Source organism: Ceratotherium simum, chromosome 22 (genome assembly GCF_057802395.1).
Source record: "Ceratotherium simum simum isolate JZ-2026a chromosome 22, ASM5780239v1, whole genome shotgun sequence".
In the NCBI taxonomy this organism is placed as follows: domain Eukaryota; kingdom Metazoa; phylum Chordata; class Mammalia; order Perissodactyla; family Rhinocerotidae; genus Ceratotherium; species Ceratotherium simum.
This window is the reverse complement of record NC_141921.1, coordinates 20,910,030-20,922,195: the sequence shown is the minus strand read 5'-3', so window position 1 is coordinate 20,922,195 and position 12,166 is coordinate 20,910,030. Positions and strand designations below refer to the sequence as shown.

General features: G+C 57.6%; 1 protein-coding gene across 1 annotated transcript; it reads right to left on the bottom strand.

Annotated features, from left to right (window-relative positions):
• Positions 1-5,210: 5,210 nt before the first annotated feature.
• On the bottom strand, positions 5,211-8,068 carry POU3F1 (POU class 3 homeobox 1). Its single transcript, XM_004426147.3, has one exon. It carries the CDS (start codon positions 8,054-8,056, stop codon positions 6,701-6,703), a length of 1,356 nt encoding a protein of 451 aa, XP_004426204.2. The 5' UTR covers positions 8,057-8,068; the 3' UTR covers positions 5,211-6,700.
• Between the last annotated feature and the right edge of the window lie 4,098 nt (positions 8,069-12,166).

Here is a 12,166-nt window from a genome sequence, read left to right as displayed (position 1 = left end):
AAAAAAAAGAAATAGCTCTATGATGTAGGAACTGCCATTGTCTCTGTATCAGGAAACTGAGGCACAGAAAGGGTAAGTAGCTGGCCTAAAGTCATGTAGCTGATAAGAAGTGGAGCCAGGATTTGTACCCAGGTCCGTCTGGTCTCACAGCCTCTGCGCTTTACCATTTCGCTCTCTGCCTCCCTGGAGACATGGAGAGCTTACCCAGAGACTTTGATGACGATGGGAGAAGGCAGGTGACCCTCAGTGGTCGGAGGGGGCCTTGCTGGAGGGCCAGATCTGTCCGTGAGCTGATCAGGTCAGCTCTAGCAGCTTCTGCGTGAGGGGAGCACTCCCTCTTCCCCAGGCCGGCCAGCCCCAGGGAAAGGCCAAGGACCATGACAATTTCCCACCCTAAGCAAACAGAACAGTAGCAGTGCCGGGTCCAGGTCTGCTCCTGTTCAGAGCTGAATAATCTGGAGCCTTTGAAGAAGGATTTCTGAAAAGCCATCAGGAGTGAATCATTGACTTAGGGAGGCGATGAATCAACGGGGAGTTCATAAAACGGCAAATGAATCGGGTGTGAGAACGACAGAGTCACTGCTATTCCCCAGAACCCTCTGGGGACAGAGATCCGAGAGAAAAGAAATAAAAATAACACGGGGCCTTAACGCCTGCTACAAACCCGAGTAAGCCCCTCCTTCCATGTGGAAAGACAGAGGGGACAGAGGGATGAGACCCGCTGGTGGGTGAAGTGGGGCCAGAGGGAGCCTCCCCAGGCCCTCCCGGCTCCCTGAGTCCAGGCTGCAGGTGCGATTAGCAAACGCCTTTTCCCCTTCTTTTCAGAAGCCCTCACAAGAAAGAACACTGATTTTGACGAACACCCAAAATAATGTGAGATCAGGCACCATGCATTATGCATGAGGTCTGATTTAACATGAACATTATTTCTTGTGTATGAGACCATATGCCTCCGTGCTGTCTCTGCAGCCTAATAATACCCAGACCCACCCTAGTCAGGCTCAGCCAGAGACATGTCCACTGTGTGTGTGTTTGGGGGGGCTGAAGAAGGGCCCTTCTGGTAGTTAGCTCATCTGAGCGGAACCCGTTCAGATGCCCTGGAGGTGGGTGGGAGGTGGATTGTGCCCCCGGAGAAACACCAGGGAGCTGGGGATGGGTGTAATTGTGTGAAAGTGCCAGTGTGTGTGTGTGTGTGTGTGTGTGTGTATGTGAGACATCAGGAGCCCGTGACTAGGTGATGCTGGGTTCATCGGGTGACGATGTGGGGACATGTGCATAGCTGAGGTTTTACTGCACAAGACAGGGGTAGATCTAATTGCTGTGTGTGTTTGTATATATACACGCATATGTACGTGTGGGGGTGTGTGTTTAAAAAATAAGATCACACATACATACAAACACACAGCCTAACTTTAATTATCTGAAGGGAGCAGGAGAGATCTGGGAGGAGCTGAGAACAATGATGGGCAGGGATGTGTTTGGAAAGCGGTTTGTGGGGTAAGTGATTGGAAAGCCTGAAAGAAAGGGACCCTGTCAAATGCTGCAAAGGATGGTTGTGCGTGTTAAGTCATATACTACAGGTGCCAGGTGCCCAGTGACTGTGGAGAGCTCAGTGCCAAAGACCACGAAGCAGGTATTGGACAGCCAAACAGTGGTATGGGTGTGACCACGAGTGAGTTAGCATGTGTGTGAGTGAGCAAGATGGCGAGAGCATGCACTGGGGTTTTAGCTGGTTGAGAGGAAGAGTGATGGGGATGAGTGTGAGTGGGAGAGAGACAGAGGAGATAGCTGTGCTGGCGAATTTCCGAGAATGGCTGTGGGAATGGGTGTGGCGGTAGATGGAGAAGGAAGGATCGTGGGCAAGCCTGTGTGTGTGTGTGAAGCAGGATTGCTTCCTTGGAGGTGACAGGTGCCTCTGTTCTACCTGGCAGCCCCCACAGAGCAGCCAACTTGAAGCTGATTTTTTGGGGGGGTGCTCAGCTGCGAGGTGGCCCTAGTGGCTGCTGCCATGTCTCAGCTCAGGAACCAATAGAGGGCAGTCCTCCCACATGGAGGTCTCAAAGGCGACAAGGGGAGCCCTGAACGGCAGGCCAAACACTAATTCTGGGGCCTTCAAAAATGCCCAGCAGGGACAAGATTGACGGCTCCTCTGGCTTTGGTCACTAAGCAGGAGGTTCCCGATGAATCCTCTTCCCTGAGCTTAGGGGGAGCAGCTGGGCCAGATAACCGACCTCCTCTTTCTCTGCCCCCTGCTCAGGTGGGTCTCCTTTCTGGAGCTCAAGCCTTGCTGGGGAAGCCTGGGCCCTGGGTGCGTCACTAGGGGCTTGACCGTCTTACATGCAGGCCCAGAGCCTCTCCAGAGTAGACTTGATTCCAAACAGCTCTAAGTGGGCAGCTGTGGGTGGGGGTCAGCTAGTCCCGTGGATGCCCAAATGAGTCCTGGGTCAAGGGATGATTGCACAGGACCTAAGCCACACAACATATAAGCTAGTGCAACTTCCTGGGGAAGGAGGTGGGGGAGCATAGCAGTGTTCTTGAGCTTTAGGGCAGGGGTTTGCTTTGATGATCACAGGTGACCACCATGGCCACCTTCCTTCTTCTTGTGTTGTCCAACCCTGCTCCCCGCCCCCGCCGGCCCTGCAAATCAAAGCCTGAGCAGTGTAGCATGGACTTCCTTTCCCCCCTCCTATCCCTGGGAACAGCTACGGATTTGCAGGCACAGTGGTACGTATACAAATTCATACACCAATTCACAGAGGTTCACATGGGGAAAGTGAAGCTCTAACTATCAGAATCTGTGGCTGCATGATCATAAAAAATAATTTTGTTCAAATGAGAAGGGGAGGGAGATGGAATCAGAAAATTCCAAATCCGTTAGGGAAACCTGGGGCTTCCTTGGAGGTCGATGCCAGGGACATCTGTCTCTCTTGAATGAAAGGAAGTCTAAGGCTCTCAGGTGTGAGCCTGTGTATCCACATACACACGGGATGGAGAAATCGCAGTCAAGTTCACAGCTGACTGTGTCTTTCCTAAATTGTATTCTATCCAGGGAGTAAGACTCCAGGGCAAAATATTTCTCTCCCTATGGCTGCTCCTTATACAGTCAAATATGCTGCGGTTCCTACCATCACCCCAGGCTGGACACTGGGGGAAGGAGCCCTGGGGTCTTCTGTGACCAAGGGGTTGGTCACTGAGTAGCTGTCCCAGGCTGGCGTCTCATTAAGCAAAATCCTCACAAAGTGGAATATTATTTTCTTCTGTCCCTCTTCCACTTTTTTTCATTTTTTTGTTCTACTCATCTGCTGCTGGTTCTTGGGAGGCCACATTGTTTTGCTGTTTTTGAGTTGACTCGCTTAAATAAATCCACCCTCTTGTATAGGATTAAGCAGACAATTAGGAAATCAATCAATCAATTGATGTCAGCTGCAGGCAGAGGCCAGTGAAAAGCCAGGTCTTCCCGGCCGCCCTTTCCAACCTCCAAACCTGCTGAAGTTCAGGGCGGCGCTGGCGGCAGGGAGCTCTGAGCTTCATTCGCTTCCATTTCAGGGCCCTGAGGCTGGGACACATCCAGGAATGGAGAAATAAGGAGGGAGTGTGGCAGAGAGTGTGGGACTGCTTCAAAGTTCTGAAATTAGTGGAGCAGGAAATGGGAGGCCAAGGTAGGGTGGCTGGCGGCTCCCGGCCACGCTGTCACCTGGCCACCTGGTAAGTTCCTGGCCTCCTCTTTAAGGGGGCTCACTGGCCTGCCAGTATAGGGAATGGCTGGGACACAGGTGCCAATTATAGGGCTAATCGCTCACTAGGCTGGACTGAAGGGGAAAAAAAAGGAGCAGTGAGCGAGCCTTTGAAAACCATGGCGGCTTTTGTACTTGTAGAAGTAATTCCCCCGAGGTTGAGGGGCAGAGCCCAGAAAGTCACCAGGAACTCTCAGCTCAGTACAGTCATTCTGAGGACGCAGCCTGGCCAGTGACAGCCAACTTGGGGGCCTGGGAACACCCCTCTGGGTGCCCGGGATGCTGTTGGCTGGAGCCGAGGCCTCTCACCAGGCTGGACTTGGGCAGCTTCCCTGGTGGGAGAAGGCCACACATACACCCTTCACAAGGGACACAACTTTCTCCCCAGTCAAGCGATGTGACTTCAAGCTTTGTCTGCACGAAGAGTAAGAGAAACCTGAGGATTTCTCCTGAGAAGGGACAAGAGCTGCATCTATGGAGGAAACAGCTGTTTTAAAGGAAAAGGAAGTTCTCGACTGGGACACAGGTAGTCTTGGGCTTTGGCCCTAGAACCCAGACCTGCCTCCACCATCCTGACTCTGGAGTCGGGGGATGTTGCTGCTGAAGGCATGAGAAGGGGATGTCTGAGAATGTCTGTGTCCTCCCCAGGTCACGACTGCACAGCCCTGGAGTCCTCCCATAGGCATATGCATCACTCCTGGCTGGGGAGTGGGGAAGGTCCTCTGGGTACCCACCCCTGGAGAGGAGATGGCAAGGCTTTTACAGTTGTGCCCCCTCCTCCCCAAAACAAGTTGGGGCAGTGGTTTGTTTGCAGAGAAGTAGGACTGGCTTTGCCCAAGCAGACAGGCAGGGCTCCCTCCCCAGGCCGACTCAACTCCCACAGGGCCGCTGTCTATGCTGTTAGAACTACCAGTGGATCCACATAGGTTTGGGTACCATTTGTTTGCCGGTGGAGAGCCAGCTAGGGTGGGCTGGTGGGGTCTGATTTGGCTTCCAGCTGCCCCAGAACCCGGAACGATGAAGTTGGCCTGGACCCGACACACAGAGTACAAAGTGAAACCAAAATCAGGAGTTGGGGTGCCGGGTGGAGCGTACAGAGACGCCAGGCTGGTGGTCCAGGTGGAAGCAGGCTTCTTCCTTGGCCGAGAAGAGCAGTCGAGTTGTGCCTGAGGAATGGCAGACCCAATTCCGTGAGGGTGTCCTAGGCCCTGGTCAGGTCTCAGAATAGTCTGTTTATGGAAGGGGACACGAGGCAGCTGCATCTTCCCTAACCTCACTCACCTGAGGCTGGGGCCCAACTGTTGCTCAAGTAACAGGCGGTCCTGATACTGGCCTGGAAGAAGGTCTGTGTGGTCACCTTCCTCCAAGATAGTGAGGCCAGAACTTGAGGGGAGATAAGCCAGGGTATCCCATCACTGCACCCGCAAACCAACCCAGCCCTGGTAGTAAAGAGCACAGGACACGGCCCTGGGGTACATGTTTATGTGAGTAATAAAATATTTACTATAACATAAATATAAAGGGAACTTCCCAGTCTACATTTTTTTGCAATAAAGATACAAAGAGAATGCATCAAAACATTGTTCCAAAAAATGAAAATAAAATAACAAAATTTAAATTCAAACAGAACAAGAAATGGAGAAGGGGGAAGCTCCAAACACATCCAGAAAATAAATAGAGATGGGTCAGAAATCTGGAAATCATATTAAAATATCTTTTTCAGATTAGTCAGAGTACAAAATCCTTTAGGATGGGGAGGGAGGGCAACCCGGGAAACCAAAAATAAAAGCCAAGCACAAAATGTTTCTTCTCCCCACCAGTGTGTACATATCTCACATATTTACATGGTTCCCACCTCACCCCAAACTTGGGGAATTGCTCTCCAGGCCTCCCCGAGCATCCTGCATCCCAGGGGGCTGGAAAGGAGCAGACGGAAGCTGCGGGGACTTAGGCAGAAGGTTCTCAGGGAACGGCTTATTTCTACAGCTGGTTAAAAAATATCTCCAACTTTTCCAAGTTTCGTTTGTTTGTGGCCAGGGAGGCAGGGCCCCGCGGGGAGCGGGGTCCCTGCTGTGCGGTGGTCAGTCTGCAGCGGGGCAGAAGCCCCTTCCCATCGGGGTGAGGGTGGGAGTGCAGACCCCTCCGGTGTGGCCAGGAACCGAGCTGGAGCTCGGATAAAACGAAACGAAAAATGAACACTCGAATTTTTTTTTGTTTTTTTGTTTTGCTTTTTTGGGGTAGGGTAGGGGAAGGTAAAGGGAAAAAATAAATTAGGCTAGATTAAAGCTTTGGCTATTTCCTGCTTTATACACAGACGCGGCTCTCGCGGCCTCCCCGCCGGGGCCCCCGATAAATACAGTATACAGCGATTTAAATTAAGGGCGCGGGCGGAGTTAGAAGGACCCCAGGAACCGAGAGGCTCCATGAATAAATAAAAACCGTAAAAAACCAAGCCCGGAGAAAGGGTAAGGGGGATGGGGCGCATCCTTATGGGAGAGAAGAGGCGTGGAGCGAATAAAGTGACAGTCCCCCAACCTCGACCCCCAGGCTTGGGCATCCGCGCCGGGGAGAGGGATGGGAACTCTCCTCTCTTCGTCCTCTCTCCCGGGGAATCCCTAACCCCGTACCGCGTTACCTGTCGCTGTGGGGAGGCCGCTGCCGGGATCCGGCCCCGAACAGCCCGGGGGGCAGGGGCGGGGGTCGTCGAGGGGATGAGGGCAGGGAGCAGGCGGCGGGCAAGATACCCGGGGTGAGTTGGCGCGGTCCGGATCTTCGCTCCTCTCTCCTGGGGCTCGGGCGACGCAGCCCTATCGGCCGTCTTCGCCGCTCGCCGGAGAGGGTCGTCCGGGTGTTTGGTTTTGTTCGAAAGTTTCTGGGCTGTTTGTAAAATCCAAAGCAACCGAACAAAAAGAGTTCAGGCCGCGCGGCGCCTCGCCGCGCGCCGGCGGGGGCCCGGCCCGCGGGGGTCACTGCACCGAGCCGGGCAGTGTGTGGTGGTGGTGGTGGTGCAGCGCGGCCGGGGGGGGCGGCGGGGGCGCCGAGGGCGGTGACGCACCGCCCCCGCCCGGCCCCAGCTCGCCGGGTGCGTAAACGTCGTCCATGGGCGGGTGGCCGGCTCCGGCCGCCGGGGTCATGCGCTTCTCCTTCTGCCGCCGGTTGCAGAACCAGACGCGCACCACCTCCTTCTCCAGCTGCAAGCTGTCGGCCAGGCCCGTGATCTCGTGCGCCGAGGGCTTGGGGCACTTGAGAAAGTGGCTCTCGAGCGCGCCTTTGACTCCCACCTCGATGGACGTTCGCTTCTTGCGCTTGCGGCCCTGTGCTGCGATCTTGTCCAGGTTGGTGGGGCTGCCGCTGGACGAGTCGGTCTCCTCCAGCCACTTGTTGAGCAGCGGCTTGAGCTTGCACATGTTCTTGAAGCTGAGCTGCAGGGCCTCGAAGCGGCAGATGGTGGTCTGCGAGAACACATTACCATACAGCGTGCCCAGCGCCAGCCCCACGTCGGCCTGCGTGAAGCCCAGCTTGATGCGCCGCTGCTTGAACTGCTTGGCGAACTGCTCCAGGTCGTCCGAGCTGGGCGCGTCCTCATCCGAGTGCTCGCCCACCGACGAGCCACCGCCGCCCGCGCCCGGGTGCAGGTGCGCCGCCGCCGCGTGCAGGCCGCCCGCGTGTGCATGTCCGTGTGCGTGTCCGTGGGCACCCAGGTGCGGCGGAGGCGACGGCTCCAGCTGCGCCTCGTGGCCGTCCTCGTGCAGCGCGTGGTGCAGGCCCGGCCCCGCACCGCCGCCGCCCGCCGCCAGCATCCCGGCCAGGCCGCCGCCGCCACCCCCTGGGTAGGCCGCCTGCGCATACAGCCCCAGCGGTTGGGGCTGGTGGCCCCCGCCGGCTCCCGGCGACGGCGACATGGCCGGGCCCAAGTGGTGCCCCGTGCCACCCTGCGCCCATGCCGCGCCCGCGTGGGCCGCCCCCTGGTGCACCAGGCGCGCGTGGAAACCGCCGCCGCCGCCGCCGTCGTCAGCTCGGCCAGTGCCGCCGCCGCCCGCCTTGCCGTGTTCCAGGTGCGGGCCGCCGGCCCAGTCGCCGCCTCCGCCGCCTCCCGTGGGTAGCCACTGGGGGTGCGCTAGGCCCACGGGGTGGCCCGCGCCCGCGCCCAGCCACTCGTGGTGCATCAGCTTCTGCACTTCGCGGTACGCGGCCCCCGCGTGCAACCGCTCGGCGGCCGCCGCCGCCGCTGCTGCCGCCGCGGCGTCCGGGTGCATAAGCGGTCCCGTGCCCCCAGCTCCGCCGCCGGGGCCCCGCGGCAGGTACTGCGCGGTGGTGGCCATGCCGCCCCGCGCCCTGCGCCGCGCCGCCGCCGCCGCTCCGCTCCGTCTGCGGGCCCAGCCGCCGCGCTCCGCCGGCTTAAAGCCGGGACCCGCTCAGCGCTCCGGAGCCCCACCCCGCCCGCCGCCCATTGGCTGCCAGCGGAGCCGCCTCCCGCCCCCCGGCCCCTGCCCCCGCCCCCCGCGTCCGCCTGCCGCCCGCCTGGGCCGCCCAGAGCACGCCATTGGGCCTCGCTCCCGGGGTCCCGCGCGCCGGCCGTGCTGATTGGCTGCTGGGGCTTCATTCACTGCCCCCCTACCGTCCGCGTACACACTCACGCCCCGGGGGCGCGGCCGCCACGTGGGGAGTGGCGCGGGGGTGGCACAGGGACGACTCCCCCGCTCATCCTGGCTGCGTGGGCCCCGCTTTTCCCCCGCGCTGGAGACTCCGAGCCCGGCGGGTCCCACACTCCACGCGAGCTGAATTCCCGCCCGTCTTCTGCAGGGGCGGCCGGAGGCGGCGGCGAGGATGGCGGGCTCCGGGAGGCGCTCGGGCTCCGAGAAGCAGCTCCGCCCCGCGCTCCTCTCTCCGCAGTGCCGCTGCCGGCGGGCCGGGATTCCCGCGGGTCTCGGGCGGCTGCGAGCGAGGGGCGGCGCGGGTCCCCAGCTCGGTTCCAGCGCGGCTGCTCACCCCGGCCGCCTCGCGTCCCGCGCCTTCCAGCGGGCAGAGAGCTCTCCTCTGCGCGCCTCCCCGGCCCGTCTTGTTTTCCTTCTTCTCCCGCTAGACCCAGCGCAGCAACTCCGCCGACCTCCGCGGCCCTGAGGTCGCGTCGGGCGCGGGCAGAGTCACATCCGGCTTCAAGTCTGGCGCAGGCTGCCCTTCTCCCGGGCACCGCGACCCAGGTGAGTACCGCGCGGGCGGCTCGGGGCCGGCACGGCCGGCGGCAGTGATGCTGCGGGGAGTCGGGAGCTCCTGTAACCAGGCCGCGTTCCGGAGGTTCCAGAGTGAGAGAACCTTGAGGTGGAGGAGGCTCTGGGGAAGACGCCACCGACAGGGGTGGTGGACATGCTGGGCCCACAGGTATCTGTCCCAGGCCACTGCCGCCTTCTCGCTCCTTCACCTCTCAGCCTGAAGGGCTCATTGGCCGGGGTCATGCCCCGGAGAAAGTTGCTCTAGGTGAGGAGTGGCACGGACTTGGGGAAGGGCGCCTGGCACTTTAGAAATCCAGCTGGCAGGCCGGGAGCTGTCCAGCCTCGCATGGCGTCCTGGGCTGGAGTTTAACCCGACTTGCCTGGGGCTACTGAAAAGGGAATTGAGATTGAGGAGGCCTTGTTGGAAAAATGAGGCGTGCAATTCGGATACCTCCTCACCCCTCTCTTTGAGGACTCCCTGAAGGGTTCTGAGTGGACTGAGACCCCAGCAGCAGCTCTTCTGTGCCTCTAGCCCACATTGGGCTGAAGCTGAGCAGAGCGAGTGGTAGCTTCCACTCTTCCCCACACTGAGGCTTGGCTCCCAGGGAGTCCTCCAGCTGCCAGCCCACTTCTTTTCTCCCCCTGATCTTGCCTCTGATAGATTCATAGATTCCAGGGCCCTGGGGTCCCAGATCACAGGACTGAGCAGCTGGGCCCTCCTGGGCAAGTCAAGACTGTGGAAGACAGCCTCAGTGTATGAAGAACAGTGATGGGGACTCAGGTGGCAGCTGCAGTGGGATGGTCCCAAGGGTGGCTGGGGCAGAATCGGCAGTGACAAGGGTCACCCTGGGCACAGACTGTGCTCACCCAGGCCCTGAACACACTAGGACCAGCCTCTGGCTAGCCCCCAGGGGATGGAGTAGGACAGGGCAGGGTCCTTGTCTGTCCGTTGGCCACTGTCTTGAGCAGGCTCCTTAGTACCACCCTTGCTGCAAGAGCTGTGACGGAGCCTTGTGTCTGAACCTAGCTAGGGATGCTGGGCTTTCCTGGACTCTGGCCCAGGAAGTGGTCACTTTGAGGCAGCCCAGGACCTCCTGGTCCACTTGCCTTCCTGGCCCCTCCCCCAGGCCCAGGAGGTAGGACCAAGGCTGGGAATCCTGTAGTGAAGTCTCCTCTCATGCCAGCCCTAACAAGGCCTGCATGAAATTGAAGCTTGGGCTGTCATGCCTGACCTGCCACTATCATCCTGGGCAAGAATAACTCTGGTCCCGTCTCTCTATCTCTTGGTTTTCTTACCTGTAAACTGGAAATAACAGTACCATAGGCAGCCCACCTGTCTCACTAAGGTAAGTCAGAGGGTGATACGAGATAATGGAGGTGAAAAGCTCTCAGAAAGGGCTTTTACTCTGGTTGTTTCTATTGTTAGCGCCCAGTGAATGGGCAAGTTACTCCCCCTCTCTAACTAAATCTCAGTTTCCTCATCCATCGAGTTGGGTTGTAGAGGTTTGGACCAGGTGACCTCTCAGGCCCTTCCAGCTCTGGTGGCCTGTGATTCTATGAATCTATCTCAGTTTCTGTTGGAGGAAGGGAAATACCTGGACAGTGGACAGGTGTGATATCCAGTCTTTGGAATTGTCACTGAGACTTGAAGAATGAAGACCCATGGGTGCTTTCTCAAGTGCTTTTCATTCATCATTTTACCTGCACCTCTTGGCCCTGTGAAAGAGCAATGAGATTGTTACCCCTGGTGCATAGATGAAGGAGCTGAGGCTTGTCTGAGGGTGCAGAACCTGTGAAGGTCCCACTCCTCCTTGTTCTCCCCGTTGCTGTGGGATGGGGAAGGATGTCTGTGGAGGCAGCGGCTTTGGCTGTCACAGCAGAGAGAGCCCACTGCCCTATCTCTGATAGCTCTCTGAGGGTTGGCCAGGGCCAGCTGGTGCTCCTGAAGCTGAGTTCCCAGGTCTGTGCTGAATGGAGAGGTGTCTGCAGCAAAGCCAGGCTCCTAGGTTGCTAGTTTGTCAGCCAGCAAACCTCAGTCCCAGTCCCATCATCCCTGTTAGCAGCCCCGTGACTTGGTGCTAGTTGCTTTGCCTGTCGAAGCCTCAGTTTCTGCATCTTAAAATGGAGACGGGAATGCCTGCTTCTCAGGATTACTCTGAAGCTCCAAGGAGGAAATGAAATACGTAATGTTTCGTTCCTCTTAATGTTAAACGCTGCCCCGGGGTGAGCAGCAGTGTGAACTAGGAAAGGATAACATTCCTTTCTCTGCTTTGGAAGTTTTAGACCCTCTACAGTGATATGGGTTTGGTCTTGAGTCAAAATTTTCTTGTATTTGAGAGTTAAGTTTTCCCAAGGAAGTCTTGACATCTTCTTTGCTCTTGTTCCCAGAGATTCTGTGTGGGATGCTGAGGGCGGTGACATGGCTATTGGCAGAGACACCTGCTGCAGAACAGCCCCTCTCTCCAGGAGCCCTATCTTCACAGACCCTGGGGAGAACTTGGAATACGGACATCAGACACCCACCTGACCCACGCAGACACCGAATAGTTTAGGCATTCACGCTCACACGCAACACTCAGATATATATGTGCAATTTACCCAGGGACAAACACAGATTCACAATAGGAATGCATGCACTCGCACCATTAGGTCGGATATTCACAGTCATAGAAATCAACACACAATGTTAAAAACAGGCATGTGTCTAAGTGGGAACATACGCAGAGCCCACACGTAGGCTGAAATAGGCTCAAGTAGGCATTCCTCCAGCGACATAGAAATACACGAGACCTACAGTGGCCCTTGGAGTCACACGTGTGGAGGCTCTCGGCTGGCATATCAATTCACATGAATAAGCACACCCTCATGTTCACACACATGAGCACACAGAGCTAGCCATGCACACTCTGCCACCCAATGCACAGATACAAAGAGGCCTGCCCCATACATCACATACACACACACATATACACTTATACAGTGTAGGAACTAACATGTCTGCACAAGGGATCAGAAAGCAGAGGAGGGGGCCGTGCCCAGCCCAGAGTTTGGTCCACGCTGTTTGGCAGCAGCGCTAGTCCCAAGGAAGCAGAAAAGCCCTTTCTTTTCATATTTTTTTTCACTCTCCTTGTCTGTGGAGGGCAGCTCCCAGCCAGGCTGCCGCCAGTCTCAGAGGCTCCGGGGCCTCCCTCCCCAGTGGGGCCCCTGCCCAGCCCGCCCCCA